General features: G+C 53.9%; 1 protein-coding gene across 1 annotated transcript in view; it reads left to right on the top strand.

Annotated features, from left to right (window-relative positions):
- Positions 1–834: 834 nt before the first annotated feature.
- Positions 835–26,285, top strand: part of RTN4RL1 (reticulon 4 receptor-like 1) — a gene marked incomplete at its 3' end in the record, with an annotated part of 57,656 nt that continues 32,205 nt past the window's right edge. The window contains exon 1 of the mRNA XM_015421849.1: positions 835–1,081. Coding sequence (XP_015277335.1) covers positions 835–1,081 — 247 coding nt within the window. The remainder of the gene's footprint in view (positions 1,082–26,285) is intronic.

Genomic DNA, 26,285 nt, shown 5'->3' with positions numbered 1-26,285 from the left:
GGGAGGGAGGGGAGGGAGCACGGGAGGGAGGGAGGGAGGGGGGACCTGGCCCAGCCCAGCCCAGCCCAGCCCTGCCCAGCCGTCGCCGCTGCTGCTGCTGCTGCAGGGAGAGGAGAGCAGCGGAGAGAAGAAGGAGGTGCGCGCCGGGGCTCAGCGAGACGCCCTTCGGAGGCGCAGCCGGAGGGCGGCGGGGAGGGGGAGGAGGAGGAGGAGGCGGCCGCCGAGCCCGGAGGGGGCGGCTCCCCCAGCTAAAAGCGGCCAGCCAGGCGCGGACGGCGGAGGACGAGCCCAGGAAGGCAGCCAAGGGAGCCGCAGCCGCTCCCCGGCCGCGCGATGCGGCTGCCCGGCGCTCCGGCGAGCCACTCTCGGATTAGCAGGCGCCGCGGCCGTCGCTGTCTGCTGTGAGCGGCGCTCCCGGGGAGGGGGGAGCCGCCCGCCCTCCGCCGCCTCTCCAAGATGCTCGGCAAAGGTGAGTCCGCAGCGCGCGCGGCGGGGAGCGGTCGCCAAACTTTGCGCTTCGCCTCGGCCGGCGCTGGATGGCTGGATGGCCGGCCGGGCGGGCGGCAGGACCGAGCCCGAGGGAGCGCAGCCGGGCAAACTTTTCCGCCGCCGTCCGGGGCAATGCGTGTGTGGGGAGGGAGGGAGAGTGTCCGCGGCCGCCTGCCGGGCGCCCAGCGATGGAATGCGCCGGAGCTCGGGGTACCCTTGCGCCAGGGCGCGCGGTGTTCCCAAGGGGCCGTCGGGGGACGCGGGCGCCAAGCCAGGGATCGCCGCCCCGTCCAGCTCAGCCCCGAACCCCCAGAAGCGGCAGAAGCCAGCGGCCGCCAGGTGGTGATGCAATTCCCGGGGCGCCCGAGGCGGCGCAGCAACTCCTCCAAGGGGCCCGAGCGCAACTGCCGCTTCTCCTGGGAAGGGAGCCCCGAGAGAGCGGGCACCGGCCCGGCGGGCTGGGGGAACATCGAGGCGGAGCGCAGCCTGGACCGCGGGGGCCGGCCTGGAGCGGCCGTGTGCGTCCCCCCCTCTTGGGGAGCGAAGCGGGGCCCTCCCTTTCCTTCCCTCCGCCGCCGCCCGGCTCTTTCTGGTCAGTTCGCTGGGCTCTTTCTTGGTCTTTTTTTTGCGGCTACGAGTGGAGCAATCAGTACCCGGGGCTGCGCACAGACACGCGCCAGCGCCTTAGGGGGGGAGGGGGGAGGGGGAGGGGGCTCGTCCGGGTCCCACCCTCTGTGTGACTAATTGCAAACTTGCCCGCCCCTCCCCCCCGGCGAAGGAGAAAGTGGGCGGGAGGGAGCCTCACCCCTCCAAATGGCTTCCCGAACTTGGCACCCCAGCCCGGGGGCTTTGAGCATCTCCCTTCCCCAAACTTCAAAGGGAGCTAAGGAGGGGATCGGGTGTCTTCCTTTGGATTTGCTACCTGTCAGACGCTGGGCTGGTTTTCCTTGCTAGAGGGCACTAGAAGATGATGGGCACAGGGGCATCTGTCAGGGCTCCAGGGACTGGCAGTCGTGAGGCCTGGGACAGTGTGTGTGCTTGGGGGGGGGGACTGAATCTGTGTGCAGCGCATTTTAGGTCAGTGCCATCTATGCTGAAGGAAGTGATGGGGAATGTTTCTGGAGAGGGTGTCAGACAAAGGGAGGGCCCTCTGGAAAAGGCCAAGGGGCTGGGGGAGCAGGTCTCATTTATCAGCCAGCATCACGGCTGCAGCATCTGGGAAATGCTTCCAACCCCCCTTTAGAAAGAAGGGACACCCCCCCCCCCAACTCCAACTCCTCGGGTGCTAAAGTTGCCCTGCCCGGGTGATGCCAGTCAGGCTGGGGCTGAGCTTGGGGGACAGTTCGGTGCCCAGGCCCCTTTCCCATAGAGAGGCAGTGACACCGAAGGAGAACCTCTGAGCATCAGCAAAGTGCCTTTCCCTTTCCACCGACTGATCCAAGCAGGGAAATGAATTCTGTGGGTCAAGAGGCGGCCTCCAGATGGGCTTGGGCTGCAGCACCCCTCCTTGCCCGGGGCGAGCCACGTGCCAGACCTGCGGCCAGCCGTCCAGGACGCTTCTGGGCAAGCGCGCAGCTCACCAGTAAAACAAAACCGGACCAAATGAGATGCAAATCTGGAGGGCCTGCAAAGTTTTTAGGTCTCGTTAAGCCAGGCGATGGTGAGTGCCAAGGAAGCTTTGTTAAGTGGCACCTTGATTAATTATTGAGAATCTTGTAGCTGTCTTCCCCTCGCATTTATCTGTACATCAACCACAAAAAAAAAAAAAAAATCAGCCCAAACACACTCCCTCCAAAGTTAATGCCAGGCCTGAATAATTCAGCAGGCTGTACGAGCCTCGGGCTGCCCTCCTGTCTCTCTCCATCTTCCTCTGGTCCTCCGGATGGCAGCAGGCATGCGGGGCCCAGCCTCTTCCGTAGGCATGGAGATCAATCCTGGGCGAGGTTGCCACCTCCTGCCCGGAAAGGAGAGCCTCCCTACCGCCATCAGGACCCAGCAGAGACTCTGAAGGACACCAGAGGTGGCCCGGCCTTGGAAGCAGAGTGTGCCCGGCCCCGGTGACGGGGGAGAGTGTGTGCAGGGGCTGGCTGGGGTGGAAAGCATCTGTATCCTGCTTGGACCTGGCAGGATCTGAAGCAGCCAATCAGATGCTGTCGCTTCCTTGGCGTAAGGCTGTAGGAAAGCAGCCCTGACCTGGATGGCCCAGGTTATCCCGGTCTTGTCAGGTCTCGGAAGCTAAGCAGGGTCTACCCTGGTTAGGTCTTGGATGGGAGACCACCAATGCTCCCTCTAAGCTATGGAGCCCTCTGAGCAAAAGTTCCACTTTGTGAGCTCCTGGCATTAAAGTTGGGAGCGAGCAATTTGGCTCCTGCATAAATCAGTTTGCTCTGGAGCCGTCCTTCCTGAGCTAAGACGGAAATGTGTGAGCTGGAGGCTGCAAAACGGTGAGCTAACTCACACTCAGTCAGCGGAAATGTGTGAGCTGGAGGCTGAAAAACGGTGAGCTAACTCACACTCAGTCAGCGGAAATGTGTGAGCTGGAGGCTGAAAAACTGTGTGCTAACTCACACTCACTCAGCTTAGAGGGAACGCTGGAGACCACCCTGGAAGGCCAGGGGCCCTCTGCAGAGGCAGGCAGTGGCAAAAACACCTCTGAATGTCTCTTCCTTAAAAACCCTCTGGGGTGGCCATCAGATGGCTGCGACTGGAGGGCGCTTTCCAGCCCCACCGCCATAGGGAAGCAGGAGCCCAAGACAGACCCATGAGGAGGTTACGGGGAAGGGGCTTTCAGCCCAGCTCAGGCCTCTCTCATCCAGAAGTCCACTTTCCCAGGTTGCTGCAATCCATCTGGGGCAGGTAGGTCATGGAGGCCAACTCCGGAAGCAGATCTCCAGGTCCCGATTGGCTGCCCACCCACTCTCTTCCTCCGGGGCACTGGCAGAACCCACAGCTGGCCAAACACGGCCAAAAGTGCCCACTTCTGTGCTCCATTAATAGATTTCTGGAGACTACGAGTCCTGCCACTCATTCGGAAAGTTATTTCACTCCTCCTGTTGTGGTTTCCTTGAACACCCCTGACCCCCACCCCCACCCAGATTAGTGCTGACTTCAGACTGTGTAGATTTACAGAGCTTGGAGTTCACAATCTCACCAGCCAAGGTAAAAATACTCCTTCCAAACAGTGGCCTCCTTCCCCCAGTTACAGCAACGTGCGCCATCTAGATTCCATGGAGCTATTTAAAAGAAAGCCCACACAACGCAAATGAGGGCCACAGATTCCGGGCACTGGTTGCACAAATATTCCCCCATGATGCAAGTGAGTGAACTTTGTACAATGTACAACTGTACATTGCTGCCAGGGAGGGGGGCAGAGGAATGGGGTGAAAAGCCTTCCAAACCTCCTCCTGGGAGGCTTCACTTCCTTGGCCAGCTCCGGCTCCTGGAGTCATTGGATCTGGGACAATCACGTCAAAAGGTGTGATTAAATACTTCTGGACCAATGCTCCCTCTAAGCTGTGGAGTTCTGTGAGCAAAAATTCTCCTTTGTGAGCGACTGGCATTAAAGTTGTGAGCAAGCGATTTGGCCGCTGCATCAATTAGTTTGCTCTGGAGCCCTCCTTCCTGAGCTGAGACAACAATGTGTGAGCCGGAGGCTAAAAAACTGTGAGCTGGCTCACACTAACTCAGCTTAGAGGGAACACTGATCTGGACCCTTTTCCTAAGAAATCAGTTGTCAGAAGTTGTAAGAAGCACAGATATTCCACAGGATCACAAGACGAGTCCCGCTGAGTTAAACCAAGGCCTTCCTAGTCTCTGCCTTGGGCCACAGAGAAACATGGAGGGGCGGTTGTTTTGAGGCTTTAGGCGCCCACAGAGGTGTTTGTGGGTCCTCATCGGCAAATTGTGCACAAGTAGAATGGTTCTAGGAGTACATGTATGTCAAGGAGGAGTGACTGCATAGGACATTCTCTCCAGTGAAAGTAACAGGATATGGGGGGGTGGGGGGTGTCCCATGCCCCTGGCAGTGAAATGACATCAGGAGACTGTAGCAGGTAGGAAAGAGATGGACCCTTCAAGACCCATGACGGGAAGCCATCTGTTGGTTCAGAAGCAAACAAATCTGGAGAACAGCTTGTTTGAGTCACTGATGTCTACAGCAAGAATAGATTATCATCATCATAATCATCATCACTTTATGGCATTGTGTGTAGTATAGCCAGGAGATCCTAAGATTGTCTGGCAGCCAGAAGCTCTAGCTCTTTAGCATTATTCACCACTAGGTGGTAAGCTAAACTTGTTTTTAAGACAAGAGATGTTTCAGAGGAGGTCTGCCATTGCTTGGCTCTGCTTCACGTGCCTGGTATTCCTTGGAGGTCGCCCTTCCAAATACTAGCCAAGGCCGACCCTGCTTAGCTTCCGAGATCTGATGAGATCGGGCTAATTTGGACTATTCAGGTCAGGGCACAAGAATGGATTCTCAAAGCTGAGGCCAAGAGGCCTGATACGATGGGATGGTCCAGTGCTAAAGCGTGGGATCTGAGAGGCCTGGATTCAAATCTCTCCTCATCCGTTGGCTTGTCTTGTGGCCCTGGGTAGCTCTCCTCCACTCACTTCATGTTCTAGGATCTGCAAAACCAAAGTCACAGGGATAAGAACATAATAAGAACATAAGAGACGCCACTGTTGGATCAGGCCAAAGGCCCATCCCGTCCAACACTCTGTATCACACAGTGGCCAGAAATACCAGGTGCCATCAGGAGGTCCGCCAGTGGGGCCAGGACATTAGAAGCCCTCCCACTGTTGACCTCCTGATGGCACCCCCAAGCACCAAGAAGACAGCATCACTTGCCCCAGAGCCCCTATCTATACCTTGTGGCTAATAGCCACTGATGGACAATTTCATGGAGTGCCCACGAGTTCTTGTATGGTGAGAAAGGGAGAAAAGTATTTCTTTCTCTACCTGCTCTTTCCCATGCATAATCTTATAAACCTCAATCATGTCACCCCTCAGTCGTCGTTTCTCCAAGCTAAAGAGCTCTAAGCGCTTTAACCTTTCCTCATAGGGAAAGTGTTCCAACCCTTTTATCATCCGAGTTGCCCTTTTCTGCACTTTTTCCAAAGCTATAATATCCTTTTTAAGGTGTGGTGACCAGCTACGTTTCTGGACTGTCACTGTGGCTGTGAAGCCAGTAAAGATGTGTCGAGTGTTCAGGAAATCAGCAGTCTGCCAATTGCACTGTGGGAAATTGAGACCTGTGTTGATGGAAGCCTTAAATACAAAAGAAGAACACCCGCAATAAGAGGCCTGTCGGCTTGACAAAGGTTAAGAAACAGCAAAGGCTAGTTTTACACATGCCTGTAGACCATGTGAGTAGTAGACAAGTTAGGGTTGCCAACCTCCAGCTAGGGCCTGGAGGTCCCCAAGAATAACAACTGCTCTCCAGACTACAGAGATCGGTTTCCTGGAGGAAATGGCTGCTTTGGAGGGGGCACGGCATAGCGTCATATCCCTGCGGAGGTCCCTCCCTTCCCCAAACCCCATCCATCCCAAACTCCACCCCCAAATCTCCAGGAATTTCCCAGCCCATGAGAAAATAATGCAACACACGGGGTGAGAATAAACATTCCTTTGTGGTTCGATGGGTGACAGCTCCTTTACATGTGTGGGCCCCTCTCTGATGTCAGCCAAAGAGAACTTTGCTCTTGCGCCAGGTGACTGGCCCGTCCCACTCACTCTTTCTGAACAAGTTTTGGGCTTTCTGGGGAGGGGGGGAGATGACTTTCTTTTTAGTTCCTTGACTTTCTTTAGAGCCCACCTTTCTTACTGACACTCAAGACAGATTACAGAATCTAGACAATGTACTCATACAGACTCAGACGCCCAATGAATAATGTAACAGCATTAGGATTCTTGCTTGGGTGCCCAGCCAAATGTCTGCCTTGTAATTCATAGTGCTGCTGGAGATGGGATGTGGGAGCACATGTTTGTTTGTTTGTCTCTTTATCTACCCCGCCTTTCTCTCCAGTGGGGACTCAAAACCACTCACATCATTTTTCTGTCCTCCGTGTTGTCCTCACAACGGCCCTGTAAGGTAGGTTAGGCTGAGAGTGAGAGTGTGCGCGACTGGCCCAAGGTTACCCAGCAAGCTTCCATGAGAGAGTAGGGATTCGAACCTTGGTCTCTCAGACCCTAGGCACTCTAACCACAGCACCACACTGTGTGGGAAACCAGAGAGCAGCCACAGGAAGTTTTGCGTGTGCACCCGTACAACAGAACTGTGAATTCCCTCTCTCTAGGACAGGTGGACACATCCCCTTGAATCTGACCCTTTTAAAACTAGACAGCAGCAACCTGAAATCTTCACATCCACACAGACCAACAGACAGCTAGTTAATCCAGATTACGAGGTTCACAAGCGGAATGCAAAGTTCTGAGTCGAAGAGAGGGCGGCAAGATGTGTAATCCTGTTCACATGACGGATTAATCCAGATGAACTTCCCCGGGCAGAGGGGCCACTTGGAGCAGCTGTGCCTGAAGGGGCGGGAGGGGGGGCAGGCCCCACCAGCACCAGTGGGCACTGCCTTCACCCCTCCGCTGCCTGCAGATGGAATTCAGGAAGGAAAGGCCGTCAGTGAGCAGGCCGCCCGGAAGCTCGCAGGAGAGGAGGTTGGGTCAAGGTCACGGAAGATCCTGGGTCCTGGTGGAGAAGCTGGGTGGCTGGCTGGCTGCGGGGAGCTCGACAGGCCCCGGCTGAGGCACCAACGGGCCTTTCAGGCCCCTCTCCTGCCTCTGCTGACAGCCTCCCTTGCCAGCTGGGCAGCAAAATGGAATTAAGTTATTTTCACTTAGTTACTCAGCTAATGCATGGAAAGAAGCCAAGGAGTGGAGCCAGCAGGAAGGCAGTGCCGGGGGTGGGTGGGGGAGAGCTGGCACTTGTGTGGGCTTCTAATGGCTCCCCGCCCTAGGAAAGCACTATGAAGCTGGCCGTGGGGGCAGGCAGGATACAGCCTCCTGGGCTGGTATGCAGGGACTTTCCGGGGGTGGGTGGGGCCTGGAGAGATGGGTGGGACTGGCTTAAAGGAGGAAAAGGATCCTCAAATGAATGATGCTGGGACGTAATGCTTTCCGGCAATCAGTTCCCAGTAGGCTTGCCAACTTCCAGGTGGGGCCTGGATATCTCCCCGGAATTACAGCAGATCTCCAGAATACAGAGACAACGGCTTCTCTGGGTGGCAGACTCTATGGCATTGTACCCTGCTGGGGTTCCTCCTGTCCCCAAGCCCACCCTACTCAGGCTCCCCCCTCCCAAGGAATTTTCCAACCCAAAGTTGGCAACCCTACGTACTAGACTAGGTTGAAAGAGAGTGATCGGCTCAAGGTTACGCGGCAAGCTTCCATGGCAGAGTGGGGTTTCGAACGGTGGTTTCCCAAACCCTAGTCTCACACACTAACTGCCATAACAGACTGGCTCCCTCTCCTTCAGGGTCTCAGGGATAGGCCTTTTGTATCACCTGATCCTTGTGTCTGGAGATGCCAGGGAATGAATCTGGGCCCTCCTGTGTGCCAAGCAGATGCCCTGCTGCTGTTTTTTCCACAGCCCCTCCCCCCGTGTTAATTAATTAATTAATTTATTCATTCATTCATTCATTCATTCGGGTTTGTTTTGTAGACTCAGCTGCCTCAATGGACAGAACAACTCTGGGAGAAGTCAGGGTGGCCTATAACATCTCCCTTCTAGCGATGGTGAGAAAAATAGACTTTCACAGGGTTACCTATAGAATGAATACTATGTCTAGAGCAGTCATACTCTGTATTCTTGGTGCATGGGGGGACAGAGTGGGAGGGCTTCTGGAGTTCTTGCCTCACTGGTGGACCTCCTGATGGCACCTGGCTTTTGGCCGCTGTGTGACAGAGCGTGTTGGACTGGATGGGCCGTTGGCCTGATTCAACATGGCGCCTCTTAGGTTCTTCAGGGCGGGCGAAACATGTATCAGCTAGAAGTATCAGCTCTCTCTAGCACTGACACCAGAGTGCTCTGGTCTCCAGTTTGGGAGCTCGAGCTCAGTGGGTTGTCTACTTTGCAAGCACCAGGTTCCAGGTCCTGTCCCTGGCATCTGCAGCTTGCCATTTAAGATCTACCTCTCCAGTCCTGCTCTCTGTGTCCCCGCCTTGAGAGGGGAGGCAGGTGGTGATTAGAGACAAGGTCTTTTCTGTGGTGGCCCCCTCGACTTCAGAGCTCCCTCCCCCTTAAGGCTCACCTGGCCCTGACTTCCCTTCCCTTTAGGCATCGGGCTAAAACATACATTTTGACCAAGCGGTTTGCAAGCTTTATTAATGATCTGCTTCTGTTTTATGGATAGTTATTATTCTGCTTGTGTGTTAATATTGTGGTTTCTAATTGCAAGCCGCCCCGAGCAGGACTCTGAATAGGCAGCATAGACATATTCTAAATCAATTAATAAAAGGACTTCCAGTGCTGGGAAACACATTTCTCCAGCCCCAGATTAACCTTTAAGCAAAACAAGCACATGCTTGGGGCACCAATGGAAGGGGGGCACCACACACACACACCCCAGCTATCATGCTCTTAATTTACTTTCACTGCCACTCTCGACTTCAGTCAATTTTTTTGTCATTGTCCTTATCTGCTGTGTTTGAGTTTAACTTGCATTGTTAAAAATGTATTCTTTGGCATGGTGAGTGACTCAATTTCACCTTCAGCAATTACTGAAGAAGAAGAAGAGGAGATTGGATTTATACCCCACCCTTCACTACCCAAAGGAGTCTCAGAGCGGCTTACAATCTCCTTCCCCTCCCCCTCCCCACAACAGACACCCTGAGAGGCACGTGGGGCTGAGAGAGCTCTCCTGAGAACTGCCCTTGAGAGAACAGTTCTGAAACCAGCAGCTGCATGTGTAGGAGTGGGGAATCAAACCCCGTTCTCCCAGATTAGAGTCCACGCTCCTAACCACTACACCAAACTGGCTGTCTTGAGTCCTAATGTCTTCTCAGTTAAGCAGTGGAAGGGGTCGAGGGGCACCATTGTTGGGCTGTGCTTGGGGCTTCAGCTGGCCTGAATCCAGCCCTGTCTTTCTCTGCCTGCTATATCCTGATGGGCCAGGTCTCATGGTGAGGCTTCTTCATGCTGGAGCTGGTAACTGGTGGCCCCGGGGCCAAACAGGCCTCCAGGTTAGGCTGTTTGCTTGCAGCAGGTGAAGGAAGTGAACCAGCGAAGGTCTCAGACACGGTGCTGAGCTGCTACGTGCCACACAGAGGATTGAAAAATCCCAAGCACAACACCAGTGGGCGGAGGTTGTGTGCCACGATGGCTCTTGGGACTGGGGAATGGGTGCTGGGCACAGCAGCAGGAGCCCTGCCGAGCTGGTTCTGAAACCCCAGGGCTGCCCGATCAAAGCTTGAACTACGAGGGCCGTTTTGGAGTTCCACCGCAGAGCCTCCATGATGCTGCGGTGCACGTCTTTGAAACGCAGTTCAGGAGTCTGTTTTTTGGCCTGATCTCGTAGGCTGTAGCAGGCGGCAAAAGGATGGGTCTCGGTGGGCGAGGGGGCGGGGGAGGCCGCGCAGGTCCTGTCTTGCGTGGCCAATGAGCCAGAGGCAGAACGGAGAGAAGGAGATTAGCGCGCCTCTCCTGCAAAGACGGCACAGTGAGCGTGCCTGGCCCAGCTGCAGGGAGGATGCACGTGGGGTGGCCTGGCAGGGATCTCCGCTCTGGGCCCCGCGATCTGATCTGCCCTGGCTGACAGAAGCCCAGACGCAAGGCCCAGGAACGGGGAAGCGGGGAAGGATATGACCCGATGCAGCTTGGTTCAAGCCCCAAATGGCGGCCAAGTGTTCTGGGGCACGGAAGGCAAATGCTGCAGTCAGTAAGGCCCCCGTGTCTCCTCTGGGGAGGATGCCCAGGGACGCTGCCCTCCTTCTCCAGGCTCCCTCCAATTAGGGTTGCCAAACTCCAGGCAGGGCCCTGAAGATCTCCGGCTATTACAACAGATCTCGGGACAACAGAAATCACTTCCCCTGGAGCAAACAGCTGTGTGTGTGTGTGTGCGCGCTAAGAGCAACCCAGGGGGCAGAAAAGGGGTCTAGAAGCCACCCAGCCCATCTTACTGGCTACCCAACATGCTAGGGTTGCCAACCTCCAGGTGGGGTCTGGCAATCTCCCGCGACGACAGCTGATCTCCAGGCAACAGAGATCGGTTCCCCTGGAGAAAATGGCTGCTTTTGAGGATGGACTCTATGGCATTGTGTCCTGCTGCTCCCCAAACCCCTCCCTCCCCAGGCCCCACCCCCCAATATCCTGGTATTTCCCCACCCTCAGCTGGCAACCAATGCTCCCTCTAAGTAATGGAGTCTTTGTGAGCAAAAATTCTACTTTGTGAGCGACTGGCATTAAAGTTGTGAACAAGCGATTTGGCTACTGCATAAGTTAGTTTGCTCTGGAGCCATCCATCCTGAGCGAAGACAAAAATGTGTGAGCCAGAGGCTAAAAAACTGTGAGCTAGCTCACACGAACTCAGCTTAGAGGGAACCCTGCTGGCAATCCTACACCATGCACAGCAGGTGAGCTTCCTCAAGCCAGGTTGCCATGGAGGGCCTCACAAGCAGGGCGAAAGCGGATAGGTGCACCAAGGACTCAGGCAGGAGAGCCAAGCCAGGTCAACACTGCCGCCGCCACCACCACCAGCGGAATGTAGGGCAGTGAGACCTGTGCCTAGAGAAAGGCTCCTTCCTGACCCCAATGATGGGAATCCGGTGGAGAGCGGAAGACCTCCCAAAGGCCAGGAAGCAGACGCAACTCCTTGCCACTTGACATTTCACCCTTGGGCAGAGCAGCCAGGCTGGGCATGAGCCGGAGTGGGCAATGCCAGCACGGCATACATCGAGGGACCTGGGATCGAGGCAACCTTTCTTGGACCCGAATGGCAGCCTTATTCAAGAGACAATACTCCCTCTGCCCCCCATCTTTGGGGCTGTCAACTGCTTGTCGATCTCTTTGCCACCTTCTTCAGTCCTCCAGTCAGTGGGAAGCTCCCCTCCCCCATCTCCCAGTCCCGAGCATTCCAAGTGGTGCTACTCAGGGAGGGCTGCCTGGGAGGAAGGCCAAGCGCCTGCAAATCTGCAGCAGTGAAAGAGAAGGGTGCCTCTGGGCATGCACAGAGAGAGTGCCAATGACTGACGATCAATTGCAAGCTAGAGTTTTGGGAGGCAAGGTGTGAAGGCCAACTGGAGAGCCCCCGGCACTTCTCCCTCCCCAAATCACCTCTCGGGCACCAACCAGTGTTCCCTCTAAGCTGAGGGTGAGCTAGCTCACAGGGTTTTTTTAGCCTCCGGTTCACACATTTCTGCCTTCGCTCAGGAAGGAGGGCTCCAGAGAAAACGACTTTCTGCAGTAGCCAATCGCGTGCTCACAACTTTAATGCCGGTAGCTCACAAAGTAGAATTTTTGCTCACAAGATTCCACAGCTTAGAGGGAGCGTTGGCACCAACCCTGTGCCCGAGGCAGGTCCATTCCAGTGGTGTGGGCTTCCTCTGACCACTTGCCCACAGGGAACCCGGGGTTGCCCTGAGAGACCCCCTCCCCTCACCCCCCCCAGGAATATCATCATTTCCTTGTCTTTGGTGTGCGTGGGAGGCAGACTCCCCCCCACTCCACCCCCAACTGGGCTTTTGCTAAAGGGAAGGCAGGGCACACATGCCAGAGACAAAGGGAGCCTCTCATTGGTGCCCGCCTCTGAGGCATGGCGCTCCCCCACCCCCCACCCCAATCTGCCAGGGCTCCCCTGTGCTTGCCTGCCGGTTCGGGTTGCTGAGCAGACTTTGATGGCTGTTAATGAGAAGCTCTCCTTAACGGGGCTTTGCTCTGGGGTGGGTTTGATGCTGATCCGGCGCGCTACCAGCAGCAAAACCGAGGGGGCAGAGGATGGGGGGGGGAACCCTCCCCTGCAAGAATGCCCAGAGCAGGAAGTTTGTGTGTTGGGGGGGGGGGACGACACCAATCGGCTTTTCGACCCCAGATGCCACCCAGGATAGGCATCCCTGTGCCCTGCAGGCCGAGAGTCACTGTACTCAGGCCTAAAGGGAGGGCTGTCTGTTGCTATAGGAAGCGTGCACGTGTGTCTGTGTACACACATACGTGAATATAGGTACAAGTCTGCACAACAGAAGCGAGCCTGCTAGGCGGCCTCTGGGCCGTGGGTTTCCACTCCCCTTCGCCCTTTTCACCAGCAGCGACAATTTTGTTACACTGCAGCAGCGGCCCCTTGAAAGCCCGGTGGGTTGGACTGGACCTCTGCCCCCCATCTTTGGGGCTGTCAACTGCTTGTCGATCACACTGTCTGCAGAATCTGCATTCCATTTCCTGCGACGGGGTGGGGGTGGGTGGGGCCTCCCCCTCTCCCAATGGGCTGGTAGGTCTGCCCGCCTCTCGGGGGTGTCTGGAGAACTGCCTGGATTCCAACTGATCCCCCCCCCACAGAGATCAGTTCGCCTGGAGGGAAGGGCCACTTTGGAAGGGAGCCTCCATGGCACTGGGCGCCTCCCCTTCCTCAAACCCCACCCTCCTCGGCCTCCACCCCCCAAAAAATCTCCAGGTATTTCCTAACCCGGAGTTGGCAAGCCTAGCTGGCACACACCAGATGCACTTCCCCACCTCTTTAGACGAGGAGTCCAATGTCAGCTCGAAATCCATGTTATTTTAGGTTGGATGCCCCTCTCCTATATTCCTTCCGTCGCTCCTCCCCCCGTGGACTGGATGGGCAGTGTCACACAGGGGGCTGAATGGGATGTTAAGGCAGATCTCATCAGATGGGTGAAGGCAGGACCAGAACAGGGGCACATAACATGGGCAAACTGGGGAGCAGAGGTCCATCAGTGGCTATGAGCCACAAGGTATAGATAGGGGCTCTGGGGCAAGGGATGCTCTGTCATCTTGGTGCTTGGGGGGGGGGTCAACAGTGTCCTGGCCCCACTGGTGGACCTCCTGATGGCACTGGTATTTCTGGCCACTGTGTGATACAGAGTGTTGGACTGGATGGGCCTTTGGCCGGATCCAACATTGGCATCTCTCATGTTCTTATGTTCTTATGGGGGCCTCAGCCTTGACTTTCCATGGTGCTTCGAAGCGGACGCGCGCCCCGCTGGAGCAGGTGGCAGGAAGGGCAGGAAAGAGGCCTGGGCAGCTGGAGTGGGCAACGCCACCTTCTTTGGCCACACAGCCAAGAGTAGCGGATGCTGTCCACACACACCCCAGGCCTCCACCAGGACCGGAGCTGCCTCTCCTTTGTTTTGCCAGGGCGGCGAGTGATAAATATGTATTCTTTTCTCCCTTCCCCAACCTCTGCAGCCTGTCAGCTCCCCACTTCTCTCCTCTGATCACGCTGCCTCTTCCTTGAGCGAAAGGGAAAAAAAATCCTTTAAGCAAAAAAAGGATTAAAGCTGGAAAGTAGGTCTCTGCCTGAGACTTTCGCCTGCTCCCTCCTGCAAAGAGCCACCCTCTGAAGTGGGAAAAGGGGAGGGGGCGTGTCAAGACCAGGCAGGGGATGTGGGACAGCGCCGGAGATTATAGGGGAAAGGAGCGGTCCCCCCTCTTTGCGCTGCGCCTGCTGGGGGAGGGGAGGCAGGTGGAAGAACAAAGGAGTCGCTGGGAAGATTCCTCCTCCCTGTCTGAACCAGCCTGGAAGGAGGGAGGGGAGAGGCAGAGGCCTCCCCCCACCATGCCTGTTTGCAAAGCTGCAGCCCAGAGCTGGTGCCTTTGAAATGTCCTCTGAGCATTTCCAGAGTGCCCAGGTTGGAAGACAGATGGAGATTTGGGGAGTTGAACTGGGGGAGGGCAGGATTTGGAGAAGGTGGGGAACTCCACTATGAAGCCATAGACTCTAGCCTCAGGAGCCACCATTTTATTCAGGGGAGCAGACTTGTGTCGTCTGGGAGATCTCCAGGCCCCACCTGAAGGCTGGCAACCAGTGTTCCCTCTAAGCTGAGTTAGTGTGAGTTAGCTCACAGTTTTTTAGCCTCCGGCTCACACATTTCTGTCTTAGCTCGGGAAGGAGGGCTCCAGAGCAAACTGATTTATGCAGCAGCCAAATCGTGCCCTCACCACCTTAATGCCAGTCGCTCACAAAGGAGAATTTTTGCTCACAAAACTCCACAGCTTAGAAGGAACATTGCTGGCAACCCTATGTCCTTGGGAGCTGACACTCCGCATATTTCATGGTAACCATCAAACTGCTGGGTCAGAGAAGTCCATCGCTTGTACTCTTGGGATTTTAAAAAAGGCCCGTTTCCTGGGTCAAGTATATCATGTGGGATGTTCTTCCATGAGTGGGCTCTCTTGTCTTCCCATCTCTGGGCAGGCAACTTAAAGGGGGTGGCAAATGTGGGGAGGGAGTTCAGTCTCTGGACTTTGGTTCTGTAACCAAGGGCTTCTTCTCAGTCCAGACCCACTTTGTGGAAGGTGCTTCCTTGTGAGGGTTCCTCAGGGTTCCCCTCCTTGCGGTTCCCCCATCCTCAGGTCACAAGGAGTCTGCTTTTAAAAGTGGCACACCCCACCTAACAGCTATGCTGTATAACTGGAAGAGAAGAAGAAATTGGATTTATACCCCACCCTTCACTACTCGAAGGAATCTCAGAGCGGCTGACAATCTCCTTTCCCTTCCCCTCCCCACCACAGACACCCTGCTGTGAGGTAGGTGGGACTGAGAGAGCTCTTTCAAGAACTGCTCTTGAGAGAACAGCTCTGAGAAAACCCGTGACCGACCCAAGGTCACACCAGCAGCTGCATGTGGAGGAGTGGGGAATCAAACCTGGTTCTCCCAGATTAGAGTCCGCGTGCCTAAGCATTACACCACACTGCCAGTCTCCAAGTGAGGCCTGGTGACCTTCTGAAATTACAAAGGCTCTCCTGGTCACAGAGATCATTTCCCCTGAAGAAAATGGCTGCTTTGGAGGGCGGACTCTGTGGTGCTGTAGCCCACAGAGGTCTCTCCTCTCCCAAAATCTGCCCCCCCACAAGGAACCCCCCCCCCCAAATATCCAGGAATTTTCCAACCCAGAGCTGGAGACTAGCTATAGCAGAGTTTCAGCCTGTTGGTGCCCACCCCCCTCAGCTGGCCTTCTGAGTTTTCAGAATACGCTTAAGTTTTAAAGCTTTGTGCATACTTCAGCTCTCACTCCACCATTGTAAAATGCTTCCCGTGCCATTTGATGAAGAATGTGGTTCTGGGCCTGTGAGTGACTGCCACACTGTCAGGGTTGGGTGGGGCTGACACACCCACCTAGGATTTTCAGGTTCCCTCCCCAGCCACCGGCAGGGGGATGAAGGGTGTAGGGTTGCCAGATCCAGGTTGGGAAACTCCTGGAGATTTGGGGATGAAGCCTGAGGAGGACCTCAGTGGGGTACAATGCCATACAGTTCACCCTCCAAAGACTCTAATCTGGAGAACCGGGTTTGATTCCCCACTCCTCCACATGAAGCCAGCTGGGCAACCTTGAGTCCGTTACAATTCTCTTGGCTCTCTCAGCCCCACCTACCTCTCAGGTTGTCTGTTGTGGGGAGAGGAAGGGGAGGTGACTGTAAGCTGCTCTGAGACTCCTTTGGATGGTGAAGACTGGGGTATAAAACCAACTCCTCCTCCTCCTTCATTTTATCTCTGTAGTCTGGAGATGAGCTGTAATTCCAAGGGATCCTTACCATCAGCACTCTCTTGGAGGCCTTGACAGACCTCAGACCAGAGAGAGGTCCTCCTCCTCTCTTTCTACTGCCCTCCCCTGTAGCCAGCTAACTAGCAAGAGGGCTGGCCTCTCCTCCCATGTCTAGGGTTGCCACACTTGGTTTGGGATTTTGAAGGTGTAGCCTGGGGAGCGCAGGATTTGGACAGGCGAGGGACCTCGGGGGTAAGGTTGCCAGGCCCCCTTGTCGTCGTCGTGGCGGGGGGATTTGTGGGGGTGTTCTGGGGGTAGGCAGGACGTCGTCAGGTGATAGCCCAATGCTACGGCATCACCCGGAAGTGATGTCACCTCGTCAGCAACATTGTGCATGACACTCTGGTTTTTGGGCAAAATTTCTATGATTTTGGGGGGGCTTTTTTGGCTTCAAAACCATAGAGTTTGCCCAAAAACCAGAGCATTGTCGACATGATGTCACTTCCGGGTAACATCATCAAGTCAGGAACGTTGCCCGACAACATCCTTATTTGGGAGTGGGGTTTCTCCTGCCAGCCAGGTGGCTGGCAGCGCATTGCAGCCTCTAAAAGCAGGGGGACCTCCCACTGGGACCTGGTGGCTGGCAACCCTACTGAGCTGAGGTATCATGCCATAAAGAGTCCTCTCTCCAAAGCCACCATTTTCTGCAGGGGAACTGATCTCTATAACCTGGAAAGCACTTGTAATTCTGGGAGATCTCCAGCCACCACCTGGAGATTGGCAACCCTACACATACCTGAGTCCCTAAGCCTAATGCAGGAGACTCCCTGGAGCACGCATGCCCCTTCCTTTTCCTGCCTCCCTGACTACTTCCCTGCCCACCTGGGCTGATTGGTATGATCTGTTGCCAATCAGGATTGATTGGGCCGGGCCAGCCTCCATCCTTAACTTTCGCCTCCTTAAAATGGCTGCCCTGCCTTCCTGCAGACAGCTGGTGGTGGTAAGGCTCAGGGCCACCTCATGTGGTGACTGGTCCTCCCTTGCCTGGTCCTCTTGGGTAAACCTGGCTTCAGTGAGCCTCCCACCTGGAGGGCAGATTGCCTTGTTGTGTTGATTTGATTGACAGGGGTGGAGCCAAATTCTGCTGTGTAGAGATCACTGGCAGGAGGGCTGTTCCAGCTGGGCCTCTCCACTTCACCTCTGGTAAATACAGGTGTCCTGAGGCTATTGCTGGGTGGGAATCGCTAACTTTGGACTCCTGTATAGGGAGGGCATTGAGTTGTGGACAGAGTGGTGCGTGAAGACCAGCTAACTTTAGCCACTGACATTTTGCCACCAGCATATCCCGTGGCACAGAGGGTGCTGTAGTAAGGCTGGCTGCTGGAGCTCAAGGGGTGTGAGTGTGTGTGTGTGAGAGAGAGGGGGGGGGGAATTAGAGGCCAATGGAAACAGACAGAGAAATCCCCAGAAAAGGTCAAGGGAAATGCTGATCGCCACTTTGGGGTACAGAAGCAATTTTTCTCCAGGCGAGTTTGGCTGGGAATTCTGGAGGCTTTTTGTCATCTTCTGGACATGGAGCAGGGGTCACTGTGTGTATGGATTTCCTACATTTTGCTGAGGGGTGGACTAGATGGCCCTGGACTCCCTTCCAAGTCTATGATTCTAAGTTCTTGGAATAGTTGACAAATGAAAAACCAGCCTGTATGCATCTATGCATGCTGAAGACATAAGGGACAACTTTTCATAGGAGGAGGAATGCCTTTCTGCTGACTTACAATCATAGAATCATAGAGTTGGAAGGGGTCCTACAGACCATCTAGTCCAACCCCCTGCCCAATGCAGGACCTGCCCAAAGCATCTCTGACAAATATTCGTCCAGCCTCTTCTTGAAAGCTGTCAGTGAAGGGGAGCTAAGCACCTCCCTAGGCAGCTGAGTCCACCTTTGAACCACTCTGACCGTGAAAACATTTCTCCTAATATCCAACCGTTACCTTTCTGCATGTAATTTAAACCCATTGCTTTGGGTCCTGTCCTCTGCTGCCAACTGGAATAGCTTCTTGCCCTCCTCCAAATGACATCCTTTCAGATATTTAAAGAGAGCAATCCTGTCTCCCCTCAATCTCCTCTTCTCCAAACTAAACATTCCCAAGGCTCTCAGCCTTTCCTCGTAGGACTCAGTCTCCGGACCCCTGATCATCCTCGTCACTCTCTTCTGCACCCTCTCGATTTTGCCCGCATCTTTTTTGAAGTGAGGCCTCCAGAACTACACACAGTACTCCAGGTGTGACCTGACCAAGGCAGTACACTGAGGAGCTATGACCTCCTGTGATTTCGATACTATGGCCCTTTTAATACAACCCAATTTGCCTTTTTTGCCACTGCATCACACTGACTACTCATATGTAGTTTACAGTCCCCTCTTACCCCAAGATCTCTTTTGCATACACTACTCCCCAGAAACGTATCCCCCATCCAGTATTTGTGCTCGACATTTTTGTGGCCCAGATGTAATACTGTGCATTTATCTTTGTTGAATTGCATCCTGTTTGCAACTGCCCACTTCTCCAGAGTATTCAGGTCTTGTTGAATTTTAACTCTATCTTCTTGGGTGTTTGCTGCTCCTCCCTATTTGGTATCATCCACAAATTTAATGATTCTGTGATTCTTCTCATCTTGTTCCTGGGGGGTCTGCTGAAGCCCTGGAGCAAACTTGGGGGGGGGGATCCATGGGCTACAATGGGAGAGGGAAATCAGTGGAAATCTCAGTCCTCTTGTAAGGTGTAATACTTTAGAATAGAGTCATAGAATCATAGTTGGAAGGGACCTCCAGGGTCATCTAGTCCAACCCCCTGCACAAGGCAGGAAATTCACAAATACCTCCCCCTCCACATCCCCAGTGACTGCTGTTCCATGCCCAGAAGATGACAAAAACCTCCAGGATCCCTGGCCAAACCTGCCTTTTAAGTCTTTATATCATGCTGTTTGGATACAGGCCACCGGGATCCAAATGGCAGAGGTTCAAAGGTTCCTTAAGAACTCCAATGCGAAATGGCTGATGCACTAATATGCAACTTGTTACTCAAACTGGCATCCCTACCAAAGGACTGGATAGTAGCAAGGATTACACTGGTTCTTAAAAGGGAATCCAGGACATTACTGGCCAGTTATCCCAATGTCTGTAAATTGGTGGGAACTGGTATTGACAACAGGCGTATTAAGCATATAGAAAAAATAAGGAAGAATCAGCAGGTAGACATTCTATAAGCGGTTGGAGAACTGTCCCGAAAGAGAAAGCCTGAATCACTTGGGGATTTTCAGTTTAGAAAACTAGGTAGTTGGAGCCCTGACCGGGATGGCCCAGGCTAGCCATATCTTGTCAGATCTCAGAAGCTAAGCAGGGTTGTCTCTGGTTAGTATTTAGATCAGGGGTGTCAAATATGCGACCTGGGGGCCGGATCAGGCCCCCGGAGGGCTCCTATCAGGCCTGCAGTTGAACTGGTTGTCTACTGCTGCTTCTTCCAGTTCTGCTGCTGCTGCTGTGTCATTATAAGTTTGCAGCTTACAGATACACACCTGAACAGCATAGTCAAGATTGCAGCAGCACAGACATTTTGATGCAATAATTCAGAGCAAGAGATGTCAGTTCTCAGACACTGTTAAATGAACAAAATATTGCAGAGAGTGCTAATGTTTTAAGTATGTTTTTATTTTAAGTTAAAAAACCCCACCTTTGTGTTTGGGTCCTTTATAAAGTTTATATCTCCGCTACCTGGCATTACATTTTATGACACACGTGGCCCGGCCCAACAAGGTCTCATTTATGTCAGATCCGGCCCAAATAACAAATGAGTTCGACACCCCTGATTTAGATGGAAGTCCAGGGTCGCAATGCAGAGGTGGGCAAAGGCAAACCACCGCTGATCATCACTTGCTTTGAAAACCCTCCGGGGTTGCCAGAAGTCAGTTACAATTTATTATTTATTTAAATATACAGTCTGCCCTCCCCGCGAACGGGCTCAGGGCGGACTATAGTTAGGTCATTCGGCTACACAAAACGTAATAACAATAAATGGTTAATTAAAACATTAAAACAGCATATAAAAACAATTTGCACTGATACTGGTGCCGCTGGACTCTGAGTTTGTTCAAGCCAGGCCACATGGAGATGGTGTCTTCAGCAGGGGAGGCCAAGATGTTTCTACTGGATGCCCGCCGCCTCAACCAAAGGCCATTTTACAGGCCCTGCGGAATGGTAATAGGTCCCGCGGAGCCCTGATCTCACATGGTAGCATGTTCCACCACAATATGGCAACTGGCGAAGAGCTCTGAGAGGAGAGATCTCAACTTGATGGCACTGTCCACCACCAGGTGGTTGGGAGGATATGACAGAGAGTGATACAATTATTTCTTGTTGTTCAGTTGCACAATCGATGGCCTTCGCAAGTCGCGACCCCATGGACCACATCACGCCAGGCCCTCCTGTCTCCCGTCGTGCTCCAGAGTTTACTTAATTTCATGTTCGTTGCCTCAATAACGCTGTCTAAACGATGGCTGAGGGGTGGCATGAATGATCGAGGTTTATAAGATTATGCATGGGATAGAGCAGGTCGAGAAAGAAGTCCTTTTCTCCCTTTCTCACAATACAAGAACTCGTGGGCACTCCATGAAATTGCTGAGCACTTGGGTTAGAACAGATAGAAGGAAGCACTTCTTCACCCAAAGAGTGATTAACACATGGAATTCACTGCCACAGGAGGAGGTGGCGGCTACAAGCATGGACAGCTTCAAGAGGGAATTAGATAAGCATATGGAGCAGAGGTCCATCAGTGGCTATTAGCCACAAGGTATAGATAGGAACTCACAGGCTGGGGCAGGTGGTGCATTGTATTCTTGGTGCTTGGGGGGGGCAACAGTGGGAGGGATTCTAGTGTCCTGAGGAGAGCTTCTAGTGTCCTGGGCCCACTGGTGAACCTCCTGATGTCACCTGGTATTTTTGGCCACTGTGTGACAGAGTGTTGGACTAGATGGGCCATTGGCCTGATCCAACATTGGCTTCTCTTGTGTTCTTAACCATCTCATCCTTTGCCGTCCCCGCCTTCTTTGACCTTCAGTCTTTCCCAGCATCAGGGTCTTCTCCAGTGAGGGCTCCCTTCTCATTTGGTGGCCAAAGTATTTGAGCTTCAGCTTCAGTATCTGGCCTTCCAGGGAACAGTCAGGGTTGATTTCTTTTAGGATTGACTGATTTGATCTCCTTGCCCTGTGCAGTGACCTGATACAATTACACATGTAGTTAAAAAAGCAGACAGGAGAATTTCCTCCCATATTAGGACATGGCGGTCACCCAATGAAGTCAGTAGGCAGGAGATTCAGGAAAGACAGGAGTGAATCCTTCACCCCTAATTCACTCATGGAACTCATTGCCACAGGACATGGCTCTGGCCACTTGCTTTGGAGGGTTGACAGCTTCACGGAAGAGTGCTCCACCGGTGGCTCTGAGCCACAGTGACTAAAAGGGAACTCTGAATGCCAGTGGCTGGGAGGCAGTGATGGGGAAGTCTCTGGCCACCGTGCGGTTGCTGGTGGACCTTCCAAAGAATCTGGCTGGCCTCTGTGGGAAGCGAAATGCTGGAGGAAGAGATGGCCTGTCGGTCTGATGCACAGGCTGCTCGGCAGTGGATTCTCCTTACGGCAGCAGATCCGGCACTGCCTGGCTGCCGCTCCTCCAGTCCTTTATACCAAGGGACCTTCTGCTGGAGAACCGCCTCTCTCCTCTGTCTGCCCATGCGGCCCAGGGGGGGGCCTTGCTGCTGCTCCTTCACCTGCTGCTGGGTGGATCCTCCCAGACAGAGCCAAGCTCTTTGGTGGTGGTGCTGCTGCTGCTGCCGTGGCGGGGCCCTGTGCAGCGTGCTGATGCCAGAGCACACACCGGCTGCTGCTCGCCGACCTGAAATGATAAAGGCGTGCTGGCTGGTCTCCACTGGGGACGGAGGGAAAGGGCAAGCTCAGTGTCTCCTTGGGGAGAGCAGAGGTGGTTCCGCTCGGGTATCAAATGGAGCACATGTGCATGCGTGTGTGTGTGCACGCGCTACAGAGGGGAGGTGGCTATTTTCGGCTCCGGCTCCTTTTCCCACTCGAGCTCCACAGTCGGTAGTGTGCCCGGAGCCTTCAGCGCCATCCCTGCCCTTCCGGCGCCAGCCTTCTGTCCTGCCGCAGGCAAAACCGTCACTCTTATTCTGGATTAATTTGCCTGGAACAGCTGCCACTCTTGCCCTGGCTTGGTTTCTCACCCCCAGTCCTTTAATCTGGATAGATGTAGGATGGTTTTTAACTAGGGGCTGAGCCCTAGGATCTGATTTCTATGCCAGGAGTCAGTCCCGGGACATGGGAGGTGGTGTTCCTGCCCATGTGCAGAGTGTGAATGCTCTCAGCCTAGCTCGGGGATGAGAGAAAAGGCTTCCTGGGGACGCACCTCCGAGACAGGCTGTATACCATTCTGTTTTGAAAGGATGCCTGGGCTGCATCTTCCCTTTCACAAGAACAGGCCTTGAAAGGGCAGGGGGGGGGGAAGCATTCCCTCCAGTGGAGGGTTAAGCACTCTGATTGTGAGGATAATTGTGCGCTTCTATCTCTTTGTGACAGTTAGGAGGTAATTATGGGATGCTGAATATGTGCCGCTTGGTCAATTTGACCTTTTCCTGTTTTTTTTTTGGGGGGTTCTGGTTCGACCCCCCCCCCCCCCAAAGAAATACAATATTACAGGAGCATCAACACAAGAAACTATGGGAGGGAGACGGAGCATTCAAGCCCAGAATACACATCGGCCCCTGGAAAAGAGCAGCGAGTTGGATGGAGGGGGGGGGGTCCTGCCTCACGCAGCCCAGCAGAGCCCTCCTTCCTCACCCCCAAGCAGATGCCCCCTCCGTGGCGGGTGCCACCCGTGCCTTCCTTTCCTGCTCGGGCGGGCCACAGTGGGCCACCGCCCCTCCTGGCCAGCCGCCGCTTCGCTCTGATCAATAGAGCAGGGAAGCAGCAAAACAAAACAAGGTGAATATTTCATAGGATCCAGGGAGCGTGCTCCCCCTCCCCCTTGTCTCCTCTGCGAGGCACTCAGAATATTTCTTCTGCAAGGAGGAGGAGACGGGATGCAGCAGCCACTCCTCGGAGGGGTCAGCCCCGGCCTAGCCAGGGTATCCTCTGCACCCAGCAGCGGGAGCCGACTTGGTCGCCCTCCCAGGCCTGCAGGTGCCTCCTCTGCTGCCTGCCTCTTCTGTATTTCACATCCCCCCCCCCCCCCCCCCCCGGGGAATCTGTCTTCCCCACATGGGCTAGGGATCCCAACTCCAGCTTGGGCGGAGAACCATTTGGGTTGGGAAACTCCTGGAGATTTGGGGTGGTGGAACCTGGGGAGGGGAGGGCAGGGCCTGGGAACAGGAGGGACCTCAGCTGAGTATAAGACCAGGGGTCATTTCGTAGAAAAAAAGGTGCAGGAGCTCATTAGCATAACTCATTAGCATAACTCATTAGCATATGCCACACCCCCTGACATACCGGAAGTGTGTCAGAAGGGAACGCCCACCGCTCAGGCTCCACTGGACTGTTTTGGATTGCTAGCTATTTTTGGGGGGGGGGACGTGCAGATCTGTCCTCGCAGAGGAGGGAGAGCTTGTACCTGAATAAAACTTGGTCTTAAAGGTGCCATTGGACTGTTTTGGGCCGGGGGGGGCGGGCTCTGCAGCTTACCTGGCTGCTTCTTGCTCTGACTGAGGGCTGCTGGGAGCAGGGTGTGTGGCTTGTTGCAGGTGCCCGCCCCCTGGGCTCTTTACTGCCGGAGCTCCGCTCCTGTGCGCTCCTGCAGGAAATGACCCCTGTATAAGACCATAGAGCCCACCCTCCAGAGTAGCCATTTTCTCTGGGGAAACTGGTCTCTGTGATTTGTAGATCAGCTATAATGCTCTGAGATCTCCAGGCTCCACCTGGAGTTTGGCAACTGTAGGCATCACGCTTTAGGTCCCACTTTTGTCTTCCAAGCTATCAGTATCTTTGGGGCAAAACACGCACGCTGCCAACGCTCTTCTGTGCTTTTGGGACCATCTTCCTTTTCACCAGTGACAGAAAGGCTGGCTTGAAGCTGCTGCCCCTCATTGGGATCTGATGGCCTTGGGCGATAGGTGTGTACAAAAGGATCCAGAGTCAGGCTCATGGGTCAGAGGGACGTCTGGACTCAGTTATCAGTTTGGGTCCCAAGCGGTGTGAGATGAAATCAGGTCAGACGCCAAGGCAGGAAAGCCTAGTGGGAGAGGTGGGACGCCAGCAAGAGCATGTGGTCATGGGATGCTGGAGTTTGAAGGAGGAGGAAGAAGCAGACCCCTCTGTCATCATATGTTTGGGTGAAGACACTGACCAGGAAGGAGTCTTTGGGGGCTGGGTCTCCCACACTGCCATGCCCTTATACCGTGTACGGTAAGCTTATACCGTGAATGAAACTTTGTTGGTCTTGAAGGTGCCACTAGACTCAAACTTTGTTGTGGGGAGAGGAAAGGAAGGAGATTGTAAGCTGCTCTGAGACTCCAAGTGAAGGGCAGGGTATAAATCCAACTCTTCTTCATCTTCATCTTCTTCATCATCATCATCATCATGTTCATCATCATCTCCATCAATCACACAAGGGGTGCTGCTGGTCCCTGTGATGCAAAGAGTTTGGTCTTAAACATATCAACATAAGAGAAGCCATGTTGGATCAGGCCAGTGGCCCATCCGGTCCAATGCTCTGTGTCACACTGTGGCCAAAAATCAGGTGCCATCAGGAAGTCCACCAGCAGAGCCAGAATTCCAGAAGCCCTCCCACTGTTTCCCCCCCAAGCACCAAGAATACAGAGCATCACTGTCCCAGACATAGTGCTTTATCTATACAGGGGGTGTCAAACATGTGGCCCGGGGGCCAAATCAGAGGGCTTCTATCAGGCCCGCAGTGGAACTGGCTGTCTTCTGCTTCTTCTTCCAGTTCTGCTGCTGCTGCTGTGTCATTATAAGTTTGCAGCTTACAGATACACACCTGAACAGCACACTCAGGATTGCAACAGCACAGACATTTTGATGCAAGAATTCAGAGCAAGAGGTGTCAGTTATCAGACACTGTTAAGGAAACAAAATATTGCAGGAGTACTAATGTTTTAAGCATGTTTTTATTTTAAGTAAAAAAAAACAACCTTTGAGTTTGTGTCCTTTATAAAGTTTATATCTCTGCTACCTGGCATTACATTTTATGATACACGTGGCTCGGCCCAACAAGGTCTCTTTTATGTCAGATCCGGCCCTCATAACAAATGAGTTCCACACCCCTGAGCTATACCTTGTATAGCCACTAATGGACCTCTGCTCCATATGTTTATCCAATCGCCTCTTGAAGCTATCTGTGTTTGTAGCCACCGTGACTTCCTGCAGCAGTGAATTCCACATGTTAATTACTCTTTGGGTGAAGAAGCAGAGGCGAGCACCAAGATGGAATGGCCAGGAGAAGCAGGTAGGGGCACCGTAGCAATTTTCTGAGTCTTGCAAATGGGGTTGGATGGACCCATTAGAGTCTTATTCTGGAGCATTGACAGAAGAGCTGTTCACCTAGCTAGTGACCTCAGTTGTCTAGGCAGAAAAGCAGGCCTCTCTCTTGTGATGGTGGCAGCGAAGGGGCACTCAATCCAACAGAGCAGGTCACTGGAGGATCCACATCGCAGCTGCAGGCTTGTGGCGCTGTGGAAGTTTTTTGCAGCTGCATTAAGGAGGGGGAAAGAAAAACTGTTGACATGTTTTTTGAAACAATTTCAGATCTGATATCTTCGCCAGATTGAGTTTGTAACCAGCTTTATTGTTTAAGCCTGCTGGGATTTCATCAAAGGCGTCTGCTGTTTACCCAGAGCCATTTCATTGGAGAAAACAGTAAACAGACCTGCATTTCGATCTGATTTCACGTTTTCCTTTTCCTCCGGAATTTAAGTGCTTGTGAAATGTGGGGCCGATAAGGCTGGGCCTGCCTCTGGGGGGACTTCCGACTCTATTAATGGACACTTTGGAGGGGGGGGGAGGGCATTTAGGGTAGAGAGGGCAAGAGGTGGTCTGTCTGTGGAAGAACAGACCTGCCCAAAGT

The sequence above is a fragment of the Gekko japonicus genome, unplaced genomic scaffold (genome assembly GCF_001447785.1).
Source record: "Gekko japonicus isolate JY-2015 unplaced genomic scaffold, Gekko_japonicus_V1.1 scaffold21, whole genome shotgun sequence".
NCBI classification, from domain to species: Eukaryota; Metazoa; Chordata; class Lepidosauria; order Squamata; family Gekkonidae; genus Gekko; species Gekko japonicus.
The sequence above is the reverse complement of the archived record's forward strand: the minus strand, read 5'-3'. Positions and strand labels throughout refer to the sequence as shown.